This window comes from Chaetura pelagica, unplaced genomic scaffold (genome assembly GCF_000747805.2).
Source record: "Chaetura pelagica isolate M959 unplaced genomic scaffold, ChaPel_1.0 scaffold330, whole genome shotgun sequence".
Taxonomy (NCBI): Eukaryota; Metazoa; Chordata; class Aves; order Apodiformes; family Apodidae; genus Chaetura; species Chaetura pelagica.
The window spans coordinates 818,794-836,662 of NW_009951918.1; the positions used below are offsets into that span (position 1 = coordinate 818,794).

Below are 17,869 nucleotides of genomic sequence, written 5' to 3' on the forward strand. Positions count from 1 at the left end.
TCAACTGGGTCAAGATAAAGTAACTCAGGGGCAGATGCTGAGTCTGGCAGTGTGCTCCTTTGACTGGTGGCTAATGCCAGCTGGAGTTGACACAGGGTGATGTGAGTTGTGGTGGGTTTTTTGGGGGTTTTTAAATTTTATTTATTTATTCTGTTAAGAAGAGTGGGCTGAAGAGCAGGTGACCTTTAGACTGCTGGTGAGCTTTGTCTAGGCTTAGCTGTGCTTGCTTTCAAAGCTGCGAAAAGCTCCTGTTCTTGACAGTCTCCTCATGGACAGGTTATCCCCTCTGCTCTCTGGCCTTGATGACTTGCTCCTTTGGAAGGGGTTTCGCAGGCCCGTTGCATTTCGCTGCCTGTCGAGTTTGTCACTGATAGAGTAACTCTTCCGCGCGTGCTGTGCGCATGTGTTCGACTCCTCTGCAGAGTAGCTGTTGGCCCGCTCTATTTTTGGAAGTGGGATACTATTGGCCAGAGTTCTTGCAGCATTGCTGTCTTGAGGAGGAGGAGGTAAGGGGATTCCCTTCTTGTCTTTGGCCTCAGTATCCTCATGGTCAGAGCTCGGGTGGCTTAGTTCAGCTTCTCTCTCTGGGTGGCAGCATCCCAAGTCCTCTACTTTGCCGCCAAGACTTCCAGGGAAACTGGCCCTCTCTGCGATTGCCTGGGGAGCACTCACACACCTTGTATCTATGCAGTCTGTAATACTTGTGTACTCTGCTGTTTTGACTGGGACACCAAGGCTGCTGAAATAGCTTCGAGATGGAGAGAACATAAAACTGTGAGATTTCACAATTGGAGTTTCCTCCAGAATAAATGGAGTTGTAGCCAGATAACGACTGCTTTTAGATCGCTCTAAAGTGTGATACAAGGGAGGGTCTGAATCCCAGGGGATCTGGCAGTCTGTGATTTGTGAATAGTCTGAAGAAAATGCTCTTGTTTCTATTCCAGAGGTCTCCTCATAATCAAGACTGTGGCCAGAAATTTTTTCACGAGATGTACTGGTAATATACGCACTGTTAGCTAAAATGGAAGAGGCTATGTGAGCATGCAGAGCTGCATCTCCAGTACCAAGAATATTTATGGAGCTGTCAAGAGGCTCTGTGTCAGAATGCATCTCATCCATGGCAGAAACATAGATATCTATACAAGACGAAGGCCTCCTGGAGTCTGGGGCAATTGACAAAGTGCTGGTAGGGGCTAAAGGAACCTTTCCTTCTTTTGCTATTGAGTGGGAACTGGTAGCCCGATGCAGGCTTGGAGATCTTTCCTTAAAAATGCTTTCAAACTTTTCCAAGCCACACTTGTCCTTCATACTTGTTGCATAGAAAGAGTGGCTTCGCATGCGGGGTGTGATTGTAGGAGATGTTGGGGACATGGACTCCTCTCCCGTGGGATCTATGCTCTCTTGCAGCTTGTAAGTATTTCCTTCCTGACTATTGAAGCTACTCTGCCTTACAATGTAGGCTGCATCAGTACAGTCGGAGGACGTCCTGGATCGTATCTTGGTTGTCTCACCTCTGTCTATGCCAGTCAGTTTTTCTAAGGCAGTCACCATTCGTCCCATCATATCTTCCAGCTGAGCAAGCCTGATGTCAACTGTCTGCAGAGAGGCCTTCATGCAGTGCTCTCGCTCATTTACTTCTTCCAGTCGCATGGCCATGTTCTCTACCCTTAAAAAAGGGAAGTATTAAACAGGTTAGTTTTACAAAGCAGTAGTGATCATCTAAGAGGTCACCAAAAGGGCATTCCGTTCCAATGTCTGATCACCCTTTCCATGATGAAGTGCTTCCTAATATCCAACCTAAAACTCCCTTGGTGCAGTCTCAGGCCATGCCCTCTCATTCTGTCACTAGTTGCCTCGGAGAAGATCCTGACTCCCACCTGACTACAACCTCACTTCAGGTCCCCCCAGAGTCTCCTTTTCTCCAGACTAAACAACTCCAGCTCCCTGTAAGACTTTCCCTCTAGTCCTTTCACCAGCCTCGTTGCTCTCCTCTGGACCTGCTCCAGCACCTCAATACCCTTCTTGAAGTGAGGGGCCCAGAAATGCACACAGAACTCGAGATGAGGCCTCACCAGTGCTGCATGCAGGGAGAGAACTGCATCCCTGCTCCTGCTGGCCACACTATTCCTGATACAAGCCAGAATGCCATTGGCCTTCTTGGCCACCTGGGCACACTGCTGGCTCATGTTCAACTTGCTGTCAACCAGTACTCCCAGGTCCCTCTGCTGGGCTGCTCTCCAGCCACTCTTCCCCCAGCCTGTAGAACTGCCTGAGGTTATTGTGGCCAAAGTGCAGGACCCGAGACTTGGTCTTGTTGATCCTCATCCCATCAGCCCAGCCTGTTCAGGTCCCTCTGCAGCATCTTTCTACCCTCAAGCAGATTGACACTTTCCCCCGACTCGGTGTCACCTGCAAATGTACTAAGGGTAGACTTGATGCCCTCAACCAGGTCATCAGTAAGATGTTGAATGGAACTGGGCCCAGTGCTGATCCATGGAGGACACCACTGGTGACCAGATGCCAACTGGATGCAGCACCATTCACCACCACTCTCTGGGTCTGGTCATCCAGTCAGTTTTTAACCCAGCAAAGGGTGCACCCGTCTAAGCCATGGGCTGTCAGCTTTTCCAGGAGGTTGCTGTGGGAGACTGTGTCAAAGGCTTTGCTGAAGTCTACGTAGACCACATCCACAGCCTTCCCCTCATGATTAGTTAGGCAGGACCTTGCTTTCCTAAACCCATGTTGGCTGGGCCTGATTCCCTGATGGCCTTGTACATGCCATTTGATGGGTCTCAGGATTATCTGCTCCATAACCTTGCCAGGCACTGAGGTCAGGCTGACAGACCTATAGTTTCCCAGATCCTCCTTCCGGCCCTTCTTGTGGGTGAGTGTCACATTGGCATTGACCCCAGATTTACACCAGCTAATGCCATGTGAACCTAAAGATGTAGTTTCTTTGTTATCTGATTATTTTTTAGCTCAGATATATAGGGGGAAAAAAATGCATCAGCTACTATCTTGAATGTAGGTAATACCAAGTATGCATTAGAAGTGTAAAAAGAAGAGAATGCTGATCAAACCACATACAGCCTACAACAGGGTACACACACTTAGATTGCTTCACCACTGTGATTGTGTTTTAGGTAGTCTGTGTTAATAATTCAGGGATTGAAATTGATTGATTTATTAGCTATTTATCATAATAAATAAATAAACAATTAAAGTATTAATAGTTATAATTGAATACGTGTTCCTAATATAAACTTCATTATATCTTTTATACACTGTTGATCTGTCTCATTTTAAAATGTTTTCAACTTTAAGGTGTGTTGTGTAATAATTTATGCCAGTAACCATTTCAATTTTCCGGATTCTACAATATCTCCACTGGAGAATTTATACGGAGTCCTCTAATTTTACACAATTAAATTGCCTTTAGCACATATGAATTTCTTCTCATAACTATTTTCTCTGGTTGCAGTCTATAGGGTAGACCAGGGAACACCATTATATGCCAAAGAAGTATCAGAAGCAACACATTTATAGAGTTATCTTTGTCTGATTTTTAAAAGTATAATTCTGGTTTACCCCATTCGTGTAAACACTAAAAAATAAACAGAGAAGCAACAAATCCCTATTTTCTGCTTTCTTCCTCACAAGTCTCTTACTCTCTGCCTGTTAGTGTAACTTGTACTCTGTGTTTATAGGTGGCCTGTCAATCATAGCCAGGATTTCTGGTGAGACAAATATAATCTTCTACTATTGCTGGCTGAATTTTTAACAGGATGAGTGACCTGGCACTGGCAACACCATAAATGCTCTTACTGACCTGGAAGGAAACCAGATTTCAGCAATGAATGAGTATTAGGCAGCATGAGTGCCTTGTTAATTAATGCACAGAACTTTAGCTGGTGAGACTGGTGTGACTATCTCGTGGTGATGAGCAACAGCAATTCTCCTGCATAAGAGAGCAGAGGGAGGAATGTGACACCAGTCCTTCCATCAAGTCTCACATTCCTGTGAAAGATGGGCTTTTTCTGTTGAAGATCATGAGTTTTGAAAGCACAAGCACAGAAACCAAATGGGAAACTGTATAGCTATAATCCATCTTCAACAGATAAATAATCAAGCAATCACTACTAAGAAATTAACTCGTAGTTTGAAAGAATCTCATGCTACTCATTTAGGTAACCAGTCTACCTCTAGTTCTACCAAATTCTCCAACAAAACAGATTAATGTTCTTGCAAACAGGATAAAATTGCATCGTAAGTCAGCATGGGAAGCAGTTGAATTTTCCCTCATGTTGTTAATTATCTGAACTGCTATTGAATAAAAAATAAGTAAATTGTAATCTAAAAATATTTATCAGCTAATACTTGAGTGCCTCATCACACATATGGATTCAGTAACAATTGCTCCAAGATGAGGAACAGATATAACCTCACAACGTTAGGGCTGCCAGGCACATGGAACAATTTCAGAAACCTCTTGGATTTTACTCGCAGAATCACAGAATCATCCTGGTTGTAAAAGACTCTGAAGATCATCAAGTCCAACTATAACCTGAATCTACCAACCATAACCAATGAAACATTGGAAGAGTCTCCCAAGGGAAGTGGCAGATTCCCCCACATCGCACAGGGTGCTGAGCCTTCTTATGTAAACTATAGTAGTACCCAGAAAAGTTGGAAAGAGCGATCCTTGAGGTCCCTTCCAACATGGTGTTCTGTGATTCTATTATAGTCTTGAGGTTGGTTTGTTGTTGTTGTTGTTTTCCCCTTGCTTTGAGAGACGTATACAAGTGAAATAATTTTAAATACAAACACAGCCAGTTGAATTATTGCACTTGGCTACATATTTGTATCTGGAATATGAGTAGAACTTTCCACACTGAGATAAGTTTTACATGCTGCATTCTCATGAGGGCTATGCAGTGCTGCTGAACAAAACTAATGCATCCCAGGAAGAACCTAGAGTCATACTTTGCTGATACATGTTCCTATATTTGTCATGCCTTCCCTGAACACAATTTGTTAGCTACTGCCAGAGGCACAGCATGCAAGAGTGTATATCTGGCCAAGATGAAGAAAGACTTTTGAATTACATGGTCTGTTGGTTGCTACGGAAGTAATCACAGATGAGACTGCATTGATAGTAGTAGGACATTTATATAGAAACTCAGCAAGATAAGGACACCGCAGTCTGGGTTCTGAAACCAGGAGTAACCTGAGATGTGTACATAATCTGGTCTGGAAAAGGGCTTAATAAGTGAAAATTTCTATTTTCCATATTTTTGCATAAACTTGCACTCAGTGAATAGACAGCTAGAGTTGTATTTTATTTAAGAACAATTTTGAATTAGAACACAATTTCAAAATAAGAATACCCAAGTTTTCCTTTGGATTTTTTTCCATGTGTATTTGAGCTAGTATAAACCTTCTGGCAAATTTTAGAATATCCATATATGATGCCTCCATTGCATCCATGGTTTTTCTTACAGCGAGAAATATCTAAGATACTAGATGATGCCAAGCCACCCTAGCAGAAGAGTATGAGAACATAAAAGGAGGAGGCTACATGTAAAATATGCATCAAGTATCTTCTGCTGAAGCTAAAAAATTTCTAAAAGTGAAACAAACACGGATTATTTGAAGATAATAATCAGTAACCAGGAAAAAAAAAAAAAATCTGAACTGGGGACCTGGCAAAGATTTTATATTACTTACAATAAGCCTTTTAAATTTTTGTTTGGGAGATGATGGCTTTTGCTGGCATTCATTTTGGTCCTATTTATTTTTAACCTTTGCACATCAGTCCATCAATAAATTAATTGAAGTAATGATTTAGTGGGACTAAGGCACTCTTTTCAGAATTAGACCTCTTATATTAATTCTAGAATTAAGTCCACAAGTTGGACCACTGGTCAATTTATCCCACCATCTCACTTTGAAGCATAATTAATACTTCCCATATCATATAATGTCATGTCATGTCATATTACATTACATTACATCGTATCTTACCATAACATATCCTATTATTATCCAGTCTCTAAACATTTTCGGCTCTGGAACTTCATGAGTGCAATATGATCTCTATGTATTTAGCAGTCCTTACTGGATTTCTCATCCATATGCTTGTCTATATTTGACTTTTAGCTGATATCATCAGCTTCTTTTATATTTTCTCATAATCTGATTTGCTCTGTTCCACTACTTATTGCATGGAAAAACAACCTATTTTGAACCTGGACTCCTGCTAGGTTAATGGAACAATCTAGCAATCCTATTTCTTGTTCTGGGAGAGACAGCAAACAATTGATTGCTACTCATGATGTCCTTGCACTCATAATTATATAGACCTCTCTCAATTTCTCTTCTGTCTTTTCAAGATGAAGTAGAGTTGGATTACTTGGCCATTCTTTAAGAGGACACTATTTCACACCTGACAATGCTTCCTGTCAAATGTCCTTTTCTATAATATTTATTTTAGGAGTGCTGTTTCCAGCAATGCAGATGATTAAAGAAGATTACAGAATCACCATAGTTGGATAGGACCTATAAGATCACTGAGTCCAACTGTCAACACAAAAAAACCACCTCACAACCTTGGCCACTAGACCATGTCCTGAAGTATCAAATCTACATGGCTTTTGAATACCTCCGAGGATGGTGACTCAACCACCTCTTTGGGCAACCTGTTCCACTGTCCAACAACTTTCAGTAGAGAAACTCTTCTGAATATCCAATCTAAACCCTCCCTTGCTGCAACTTCAGGCCATTTCCTCTCATCCTGTCATTATTCACTTGGAAGGAGAGGCCAACACTCACTACAACCTCCTTTCAGTTAGTTGTAGAGGGTGATGAAGTCTCCCCTCAGCCCTCCTTTTCTTCAGACTAAACAACTCTAGTTTGCTCAGCTGCTCCTTGTTTGACTTGTTCTCCAGACCCTTCACCAGCTTTGTTGCCCTTCTCTGGACTTGCTCTATCACCTCAATGTCCTTCTTGCAGTGAGGGGCCCAGAACTGAACAGAGTTCTTGAGGTGTGGCCTCACCAGTGCCAAGTGCAGGTGGACTTATCACTTCCTTACTCCTTCTGGCCACACTATTCCTGATGCAGGCCAGGCCAGGATGTTGTTGTCCTGCTTGGCCACCTGGGCACACTTCTGGCTCATGTTCAGCCAGCTGCCAACCAACACCCGCAGGTCCCTCTCTGCTGGGCAGCTTTCCAGCCACTCTTCCCCAGGCCTGTAGCCTTGTCACAGGGTGTTGTGACTGAAATGCAGGACCTGGCATTTGGCCTTGCTGAACCTCATACAATTGGCCTCGGCCCATAGATCCAGCCTGTATCTGCTAATCCTGCTCTGGGATAGATTTATTTCAAATAAAATTAAAAGCATGTTTCGTTGCCAGAAAATGTATTTTAGGCATAGCTCCATCAGGGGCAATGCTAGATGATTTATAAGGGGAAGAGTGTTATATTTGTGTAATTGATGACAATGACAACTCATCTGACCTCTGTTAGTCAAGTTAAAGCAGAGTATTCAGGGAATGGAGTATTCAGTTGTTCATAAGTTTTATGAATATCTGACAGGATATTGCACAAAAATATTTATTGGTTACAGTGCTATGAATAAAAAAACAAACTCTGTCCTCAAAATTTTACTCTGTTGTTCAACTGCTGTGTGATGAAAGCATATAAGCTGCATACAGCAGATGGACAGATTTATGAATTTTTAGGTCTGATGCATTTGCAGACTGGCAACTTCCACTAAATTAATGTATTACCTTTGTCCTCTGTGTGTTTTATTGCTGTAGATGAAATTACTAGCTGCTTTTAAATTACTGGCAAGATCCCTGTTGCTCTCAATGAAACTAGCTTACCTAGCAAGGCCATCCTGAAACAAGGCTTACTCTATGTGAATGGCTAGCAGGTCAGTGCTAAAGCTGTAGTTTTCGTTGACGGACTCTCATTTACTCTCCCATTGTGTTCTGACCACTTATGCCTGAAATGCAAGAATAATCTATGTTTCTCACTACATCACTTGTGTTCTAATACAATTGGCTAAAAGATTTATGTTTTCAAAACTTTGAGGAACATTTTCTTTAGCAAAAAAAGAAAAAAAAAGGGAAAATAAATTTACCATCTTTTATCACTCTACTTTTTATTTAAGACATTTAAAAATGCATCAAATATTTATATTTTCAAGAAAAAGAAAGGAAGGGTCAAAATGGCAACAGAAACACATTTCCAAATCAACTTGTGAGAGAAAAACAAAAAAGTGCACCTTTCTGAAGTGACACGGATTCTTTCATCATTGGAGGAGTTGAATCTGTCATCCTTTTCTCTAAAATATTCTTCTATGCACTGCTCTTCAAAGTCATGGACCTTCTTCAGTTCATCCTCGGTTATGAAAAGTTCTGTGGAAACAACAGAGAAATGTGGATTTGGCAAAGATTAACACATTAAATTAACCACATTCTTCTTGTTGTGGAATTCATGGACTAAACTTTCAAAAGCAGGCTTCACATTTATCTGGCATTTTGATATGAAAGCAGATATATCCAGCCAATTGCCAAATTAGTGGCTTCAATTATATATGATTCTGGAGACAGACACACATAACCAGGCAAATGCTGAACAAATGTGAATGTGTTTTGACTATATGTGATCTAAACACAGGTGCTGGTCAGGTCCTGAAGAGACAGTGGGAGCCAAAGCCCACCTGTAACCTAATAGAAATATAATCTAATTAGCAGACTGCTAAGAAAGGAGTCTGAGAGTACAGAGGGGCTGTCTGACATGGCAAGAGCCCATCTGCAGGCAGCAGCAAGAGCTGTGGCAGACAGTGTGATGTGACTGGGAGGAGAGCAGTCTGGTTGCACTTGCATCTCCAGTATCACTACATGGCTTCAGCTCCCTTCTCATAGAGGGAGGGGGCTGTGACATGGGCTAATGTTGGGAAAAGATGCACATCCCTTAGCTCCCTGTTTCTTGCATATACACTGGGGGAGGTGGAGATCTTTTTCTTTGAAGAGCTTGATAGAGAGGATGAGAGAAAGTGTTATCAAAATAATCTGACAGGTTTTCCATCATGTATATGGGAGTTCATATTGAAGCATCGAGAGAAACTACTCCTCCAGTTTGAGTCAGTGTAAAGGAGAGAACATGTGTCTACAAAATAATTACTTCTCACCATCTCTCAGCTTATCTAGGGAAAAAGTGTGTTGGGGGGAAGTATGTACTGTTTGCTCAAAAAGTAGGAATATTCTCTCTGCATTTTCAGAAATAAAACTGAGATCTGGAAGTGCGATGGACTGTAAGAGGAATTTCAGCAATAACAGACCTCTAGCAACAGCAACACAACCCCTTTGGTTTGAAGGGGGGAACAACAAAAATCCCAGAAAAACAGAGCCTCATTAATGCTCTAAGGAAACTGAGGTTTGAGCAATGCAGGTAAAAATAACACATTCAGGTAAGATTTTTACAGTTAAAAGTTGTTCTCTGCTGGAAAGGTTCTCAAGGTGCTGAACTTAGCCTTTATTCATGTCAAACACTGGATATTATGAAGGGCATTGTAAAGTTTCACTCTGTAAATTATGTAAGGCTTACTTAATCCGTAGTCTCTTTCATCTGGATCGCTTTCATGCTTCCGCCATCTGCAGCAGAGGTGCTGGAATATCATAGTCATATGGCTGAAAATGATCAGAGGTGGTGGGAGTACAGGTCTTTCATGAAATGTCATGATTAGCTGATATCTTTGAAACTTCCAGACTTGGTTGGATATGGATTTGACTTCAAAAAATGTGTTGCTAGAAGGGAAGAAGAGGAAAATAACATCAGGAATAGTTTTGGGTACTTTTCCAAAGATGATATGACACCACCTTAACTAGACACATTTCACTAACACTGGTAAACGTTTCCTTGTAGCAAAAAGAGGAAGAAGAAGAAGAAAAAAATTATTTAGTTTGTGCTTTGAAAAAGCACAGTGGCAATCAGCCACTATAGTGTATGTCTACTTTGTCTTACACTGAGTCTTACAACAGCTCAATGAAACAGGAAAGTGTGTTTATTTGAAGCGAATGATGCTATAACTGAACTTAAAATATTTTGGCTTATCTGCCCTGATTCTCATTGGGCGTCTGTCCTTGGAAATGAGACAATGTGAATAACCTGGTATTTCCCTCATTCCCTGGAGACAATCTACTGCCTATTTCCCTCTCACATTCACATCCTCTGAAAATGGGTCTCAGCCAAAGTCTTCAGCTTAGCAGACCTCTTAGGCTGTGAATAATGTCCCTCCCTCCCGAGTCCATACTTTGCAATGTGTCACTCACTTGAAAACAGCTATGAGAAGGTTCACCAAAAGGATGTTTGCAACCAAGAGGTAACAGGCCATGATGGCAGGAACGATCCATGCTCCAGTCTTACAGGGAGGTAGCTGGATTATTTTGCCATCTTCTCTGGTTTCATTTTGACCACAAGGAGCTGGGAACAAAAATGTGAAACAAACAAACCAACCAACCAAAAAAAAGCAAAATTGGAATGATTGTTATTTTTTCAGTGCTTTTTACAGAAATATTTAAATATTTATAAAGGCCTGCCTGCCAAAGCAGTATCTTCCAAACAACAGTTTGGTTGTTCCCCTCAAGAAGTTTGCACTTGCTATCACAGATTTTACGTGCTGCAGTTCCTCTTACAGTGTGTTATTTGCCATGAATATCAAGATATTCCCCTTCCATATTGCAGGAGACATGCTTGCTGTAAGTAAGCAGCCTGGTTGCATACAGCTAAAAAATTATGGTACTCTGGTAGTGATTACTGGCTGTGAAAATAAAATTATGAAAATATTTAATCCTGGAAAAAAGCATATGTATTATTTTTTCAATGGTGAAAGCTTGGTCTCTTTTGATTGATGAAGAAGGATGTGATAAATAACATAAAGAAAAAGAAGTACATGAAAGTAAATTAAAGAGCAGACATTTATTGCTGTTCACTGTACTACCCTGAGCTCCTCTGGGACATACGCATAATGACCTTCTGCGATTAAGGGCTCTGGGCCATATGCCTAGAAACAGTGGGGGAGATTATCAAGTCTTTACTGTACCAGGTAAAGGGACATGTAGGCAGCAGAGTTGCCACCTGTTTCTTCCCCAAATGCTTTGGAACCAAAATAGTATTAGTGTTGCAGAGCTGAAGCAAGGGGAGACAAAGCATTGTGAAATATTTTTTCTTGCTTTTTTTTTTTTTTTTTTTTTACAGGGCTTCAAGTGCTGTGATCATCCACTTCAAGGTGGGTGATCTGTACTTGCAAGCATGGATTCAGTTTATGTCTTTCTAACTTCAGTCCTAGCGATCCCAAGTACCTCTGTAATCACCTCTTCAAGAAAAAAATTGAAGCAGCTTATATATACAAACCAACCAGTACATTTTGCACAACACTACAGCTAACTTCCCCTCATTCCCATAAAAAAAAAAAGTTTAAGTAAGGAATTCTCAAAGTGCTCAGCACTGACCCAGTTTCTGCTGACATCAGTGAGAGTTTCCCACTGACTTCACAGATGACAATGTTTGCCAGTGCTGTATGTTTTGTAAAATTCCAGCCTGTGTCAAGAAATTAATGATTTCCAATACTAACTATTGCTTCTTCTCAAAAAGGTTCTTCTGAACTTGATTCACAGAGCATGGAATTCACCTGTGGATGTCTGTACTGGCAATCATATGATACTGCGTGTGATTTGGGTACTTGATTTTGGAGGCGCACAGGCTGTTAAGCTATTACATACAGAAATGTTATAGCCATTTGGGATGGAAGAATACATGATACAGCTTCAAACAAAATCTTTCCAAAATATTCAAAGCCAAGTACAAGCAATGCTGCTGTTTCAAACAGCTTTGTTTTGTCTAGACCTGTGGTGTCACTAGTCCTTCCTACTTACAGAAAGACATGTTCTTACTGGGAACAGGTTGAGAGTATGCTTTATTTATTCTCTAGAAAACATTACCTTGCAGATAATTTAAGTTAGTACTGCACATCCCTGAACACTTTCTTTCATTTTTAAACTGTAACTTTAATTTTAATGGATTTTCTCTCTACTATTAAACAAACTGTTTGGCTAAAATAATTTCTTCCAGGAAACAAAAAAAATTCTGTCTCCATGAATAAGGACACAGGACTCTGGCAGGAGGCTGTAAGTAGCAATGATGTTATTTTTAGATAATTAAATTACTTGTTTACATTTAAGAAATTAGAATTCTGTTTGTAGGGTGCAAGATGACTCTGTTACAGTTACCCAGGACAGTTTGCCTCCCCTCTCCAGCTATGTAGAGTCCCAAGCACGTCTTATCTCCATGTTACAGGAAGCTGGGGTAGTTCTCTTACCTCCCATCTGCACATAACCCTTCACAGGCACCAGCCACAGATCTCATATCTGGGCAGCACCTGCATTTCATCAGTGAGGTCACTGATGAGCAAAACAGGACGGTGCGTATCCACAGTATGTTAATCAGTGCAAGGTTTATTATCCACCTCTGCAGGGCTTTCCCTTGAGCTTCACTCCTGGGCAGGGCTCTACTGTGTCAGGTCCCCATTTAATTAGCACTGCTTTCCTGGCGCTCCCACTGTGGTAATGTCATGCCTTCCATACAGCCAAACCTTTCACTTGCTGAGTGTTGTGCCTTGTCCCTGTGGAATCTACACCTGTGTCTCCTGTGCAACACTGCCTGACCATTTTAATTATGTTTGGAGAAATGCAGTAATTTTTGTACTAAGTGTGCAGTACCATATTGTGATAGCAAACTTTTTCAAAACGTGATTTAAACATGTATGAAAACATACTAATCTTTTAAAATAACAGCCTTGCTTTAACAGTAAATATATGGGGTACTTAATTCTAGTGAAATGTTTTGCAGAAGCAAATTCTGTTGGTATAACTGTATGCCTGTTTCAGGAAACTGAAAAACCCATTTAGTCTCATACCAACAGGCCATTGGATAAAAGTTGAACAGTAAGTCCTCAACTGACGATTTAGAAAATAAGAAATGGCTGGAGTTTTAATTTCAATTATACACATTACCTTTACTCAGCTTTCAGATATTGCAACCTGACATCTGTGAATGTAAATATGTTTTGCATCTCCTATTTCCTTTTTCACAGTCGCCTTCTATGCTTATTTTTCCTTTAGGGCTCCTGTTGATGGTTTCCTGTATGGGCCTTTCCTGGTACATACCTAACCCTTCCTCTTTCCTGGCCAGCAAATAATTGCAAAGCAAATAGCAGTATGCCACACCTCTCTGTGTTTCAGACCTAAAGCAACAGTTGAGCTTGGCAAGAATTTGTTTCCCTGCTGTAACTGCTGTAATGACATGAGCACTGCTCATTTTTACTGTGCATTGGGTGGAGGGCTTGGGAAACAATGCTTGCAAATTTCTGTGTCATGTCTCTTCTACCAGCTGCACTCTTCCAAAGCAGTTGTGGGAAATAATGGAAAGTGCATAATTGAACAGCTTAGTTACTAAATAGGTTTTTGCCTTACTTCTCATGTAAACATGGATACCAGTTTTACAGTACAAGTTGATTTGTTTGAAATCACAAGAAACTGTGGAATGGGTTAGTATCACAATTCTAAAGTATAAGAAAATTAATAAGTGTGTATTAACTAACAAACCAACTTTTTTTTACACTCAAGTCTGGACATTTTAAAATTTACAAGTATAGAGGCACCTTCCAGTTTTGATCTGCACTGAACCCAAAGAATGCAAAAGTATTTTATATTTTTTTAATCAAATGTTTAAGAAACCCTACCAGCTTGCCAAGCTGGGGAATGTTGAAAAAAGCCTAAAAGAGCTGCCTAGGGCTGTCCACGTCTTCACTGACAGAGGAAATACCAAACTCTGGGAACTCTGAATCTCATACCATTACCCTGTTCATCAGCCGAAACATCCAGAGTATTGAACAGTGCCTACTTTAAAAAAGTTGCTTTAACTAGAGCACTGTGACCATACAGGCTCCTTCTTGCCCTCAGCCACATTAAAAATTACTTTGAAGAGTCTCTCCAATCTGCTGGTATTTAAATAATAATTTATAGTAAATCTCTGTAATTTTCTAGTTCTTGATAGTGCTTTCTGCCTCCTCTCTCCCACCCCATTAAAAATATCCATCCAAATTGAAGGCAAAATATAACCTCAGAGGAGTGCTAGGAAGGGAAATCCTACTGCAGCTCAGGCCAGACAGACTTTTAAAGTGGTGTGTAGACTATGCACAAATTTGGTTCTCTGCTTTTGCCTAAAAATATTGCCTGTGCTGCAAAGCTGCAATACAGTTTATTAAAAAAGCAAAAAAACAGTTACGATTTATTCTGTTTTGTGCACAGCTACTCTGTTCTAATACCAGAATGATCCAGGCAAATGACAGCCCTCATAGGAAGGTCATATGGAGACATGAAAAACATGAAACCTCTAAGATCATATAGAATTTAGTATCAAGTTCTCATTTATACTAAGAAACATTCAAGAACTTTAAAAACAAATAAATTTAACAGACTAAAGCATTTTTTAAAAGTGTTTTGTAATAGTTATACTTTCCTTCTAAATTAATTGGATAGTTAAAGCTTTTGTATAATTGTCTCTCATCTTTGGAAACAACTGCATTATGGTTACTTGGCATGGCATTTCTCCAATTAAAGTTTAAGAAAAGGAGACCTCATCTTTTTCTATTAAACTATATAGGTTTTTCCAACAACAGAGTAAGCCCAGGGAACGAACAAATGAACATAACTTAGATTGATCTTCAGATTCCAGATGGCACTTGAAATACTGTCAGGTGGAAAGAAAATCCAGATGAAAATCTGACATGTAAGACACCTGACAAACAAATCTGACAAACAGTCCAAGAAACAAACAAACAAAAAAAACCCAACCCACATGTTGGCTAACAGCTCTCTTAATTGCTTTGCCTTCTGAATATAGGAAAATGTGAGGTCTGCTGCTCGTTTTCTACAGGTGACTGCCATTTCTCAAGTTGCCCTTTATGTAATCTATCTATGTTTTTTAATAAGCAAACTCATTCCCTGAACAATCCTTCTCTTTTCAATATTTCTTATATATTTCTGTATCCATAGTATTCTGGAGGGGAAGATAGGTTGGTGAGGTGAAGAGAAAGTTCTTTGCATGTGACGACTATGTAGTGAATTTTTTTTTGGCTAAAATTGCCAGCAATAGTGACAAAGTTAGTGAGGTGAACTGAGGGAGAGATTTTATGGTGTTCATGGATTTCCTTCCAGACTAAAGAAGCTAAACAGCTGGCTGGCTGCTGCCCCACAGATTCCATCGGGCAGCACAAGTCTCAGCTGGATAAGGAAAGGCAGCCTAAATGTGAGAAAGCTGCATATAACACCACCAATTCCCTGACCCAGATTCCCCTTCCTTCCACAGCTAATGTGGCTGTGATGAGCTGTGAATCAGGACATACTTTGAGTCTGGTTTTGCTCTTTTTGTTGAATGTACCTGGAAATTTGAATACAGTCCTAAAATTTTACTCTGCCTCCATTCATTTATCTATTTGATTTTTTTATTTTCCTGCATTACAATTTGTTGATAGTTAGGAATTCGCAGGGATTTAGCATTTATTTATATCATGATAATAAATGAGACCACTGAATAGTGTATTTATACTCCCAGAAGTGAGAATATAATTCTGTTCCCACTTCTGAGTTGAAGTTGATCACATGGCAGCAGGACACTAATGCAATCTCTGATTAACATCTGTATTTCAAAAATGAAATACAGAAATTATGGGTAAAAAATTTAAATATGGCATGCATTACTTCAGAGTGAGGCATTTAGTTAGTGTTTTAACGCATTTTGTTAAGATAAAAATCAGAATAGACCCACTGAATGGACAGGCTACCAATTGATGAGATGGATCCAGACATTGCATCTGATAAGTCTTAATGGCATGCTTCACAAATCAACAGAAAAAAAAGAAGAAAAAAATAAAAGAGTTAGAAATTTTAGAATAGCGTAATTTTTTGTACATTTCTTAGTCAGTAAGATAATCTCCAGGAGTGTGGCTCAAATGTATGCAAACTTCTAAGATCAGACCTTTTGCTGAATCTCAAACTTGCAAATCACATTTCAATATTAAACACCAAAATATAAAGAAAAAGACAAAGAAACCCTTTTGGTTTTCTAAAATAATAGTAATTAAAAAATCTGCTTCAAGGTATAATGTTCAATTGTAGTTTGGATGTAGCATAACAACTTCAGAATGTTTATCTTATTAGAGAAAGTACAAACACTGTAGTATTGTAACATGAATACAATGGCTGATTCAGCCTAGAAGAAATAGCAATATATATAACAATAAATGTCCAACTAGTGAAAAAATAGAAGTATACTAGTGAATCCTTTTGTCTCCCAATCAGGTAATTTTGATTGTGTAATAAGATCGCCAACCATTTGCTTATGGTCCCAGTCTATTCCAGATGTAACACTTTTGAGACAACTGAGCCCCTGACAGACATGACATATCACACATGTTTTGTGCTGAAAGAGTGGCATATTCTAATTCCCTGTATCATCTGCATCTCAAGAAGGAGGAACTAGGTGCTGCTTTTCATTTTGGCATTACTACTTTTGCTGTAGTTTCTTTGACTCAGACAGAACAATGACACATATACGCTTAGAGCTGGAGTTGAAACCATAATCAATTTTGCTTTCCCTAAGCCTCAGAAGTAATTACCTTGCATCTTTTTGTAAGATTTAAATGCTGGGCATCTGAGTAACACCCAAGATTAACCCTAAATACTCATGCAAGGTTATGGAGCCTGCCACCCTCTTTTTGTACTTAAAATCATGGTCATTCAAAGACACTAGTTTCTGAGGTTTCCGAGTTCTAAACTATAATCAGCACTTCATTAAAAAAAACACCAAGAACTTCTTACTCATCCAGCTGCCATGTTTGTTGCACTATGGTAATTAGTACAACATCAATAAATGGCCACTAGTAGAGGGACACACAGAATTCTGCTTGTGGAAGGAAGTCATAGTGTACTGGTATAAACCTTTATTCTGTTATTATGCTTTAGGAGCAAGAATAAATTTTATATCCCCAGCTATTATGCCTTTGGAATGAAACAAGTTTTTAAAAAGGAAAAAAAGATAAAACAGAAGGAATCGGGTGAAAAGCTAAACTTAGTGGGAAGCTTTGTGACTTTGGATATTCATTTACTTCCTTGCATGTCATACTGCCTCTGAAAATGAAGTGTGGAAGTAAACATAAAAAAGAGGTTTCATCTGCATCCACACTAATGATTCTGTGCTAAACAAGAAGAAGAAAGGAACATGGAACTGGTGAAATATTTTCCATGTGATATGTATATATCTGTCTGTCTGTAACTCTGTTAAATTTGGGTTATTACTGGTGATATAGATACATGTATTATCTTAACCACCTCAGGAAAAGTCAACAACTTTTTTCCATTCAAATTTGGTGAAGAAACAGAATTCTGAAAACACTGCTCTTTCTGAAGGTGACACATAGGATAAAAAGGAATATCCTAAACAGAGCTTTAATGGATGCGTTCTGCCACTGGAGGAAAATACTCACTTCTAAATGATGCCAAAGCTTTTGGATATTTAAGTAGGAGTGATGAACATCAGTTTCATGTCCGTGTTTGCTAAAGATACGTTGTGATTCTTAGTTTGCTCATCTACCACATAATTTCTCATGACCATCTCTCTCCTTTGGCATAATGCACCAGGTGTCACTAGGAGGTTTAATTTAAATAGAAAACAGGCATTTTCCTGATCACCAGCCAAATGAATCCTGAGGAGATAGTACATGAAATACTGGCTTTCATTCTGTTT

At 39.6% G+C, this 17,869-nt stretch overlaps 1 protein-coding gene across 1 annotated transcript in view; it reads right to left on the minus strand.

The window, feature by feature from the left end:
- Positions 1–213: 213 nt before the first annotated feature.
- Positions 214–17,869, minus strand: part of TRPM3 (transient receptor potential cation channel, subfamily M, member 3) — a gene marked incomplete at its 5' end in the record, with an annotated part of 233,452 nt that continues 215,796 nt past the window's right edge. The window contains 4 exons of the mRNA XM_009995032.1: positions 214–1,666; positions 8,289–8,421; positions 9,614–9,813; positions 10,339–10,489. Of these exons, the coding sequence (XP_009993334.1) occupies positions 214–1,666; positions 8,289–8,421; positions 9,614–9,813; positions 10,339–10,489 (1,937 nt within the window). The remainder of the gene's footprint in view (positions 1,667–8,288; positions 8,422–9,613; positions 9,814–10,338; positions 10,490–17,869) is intronic.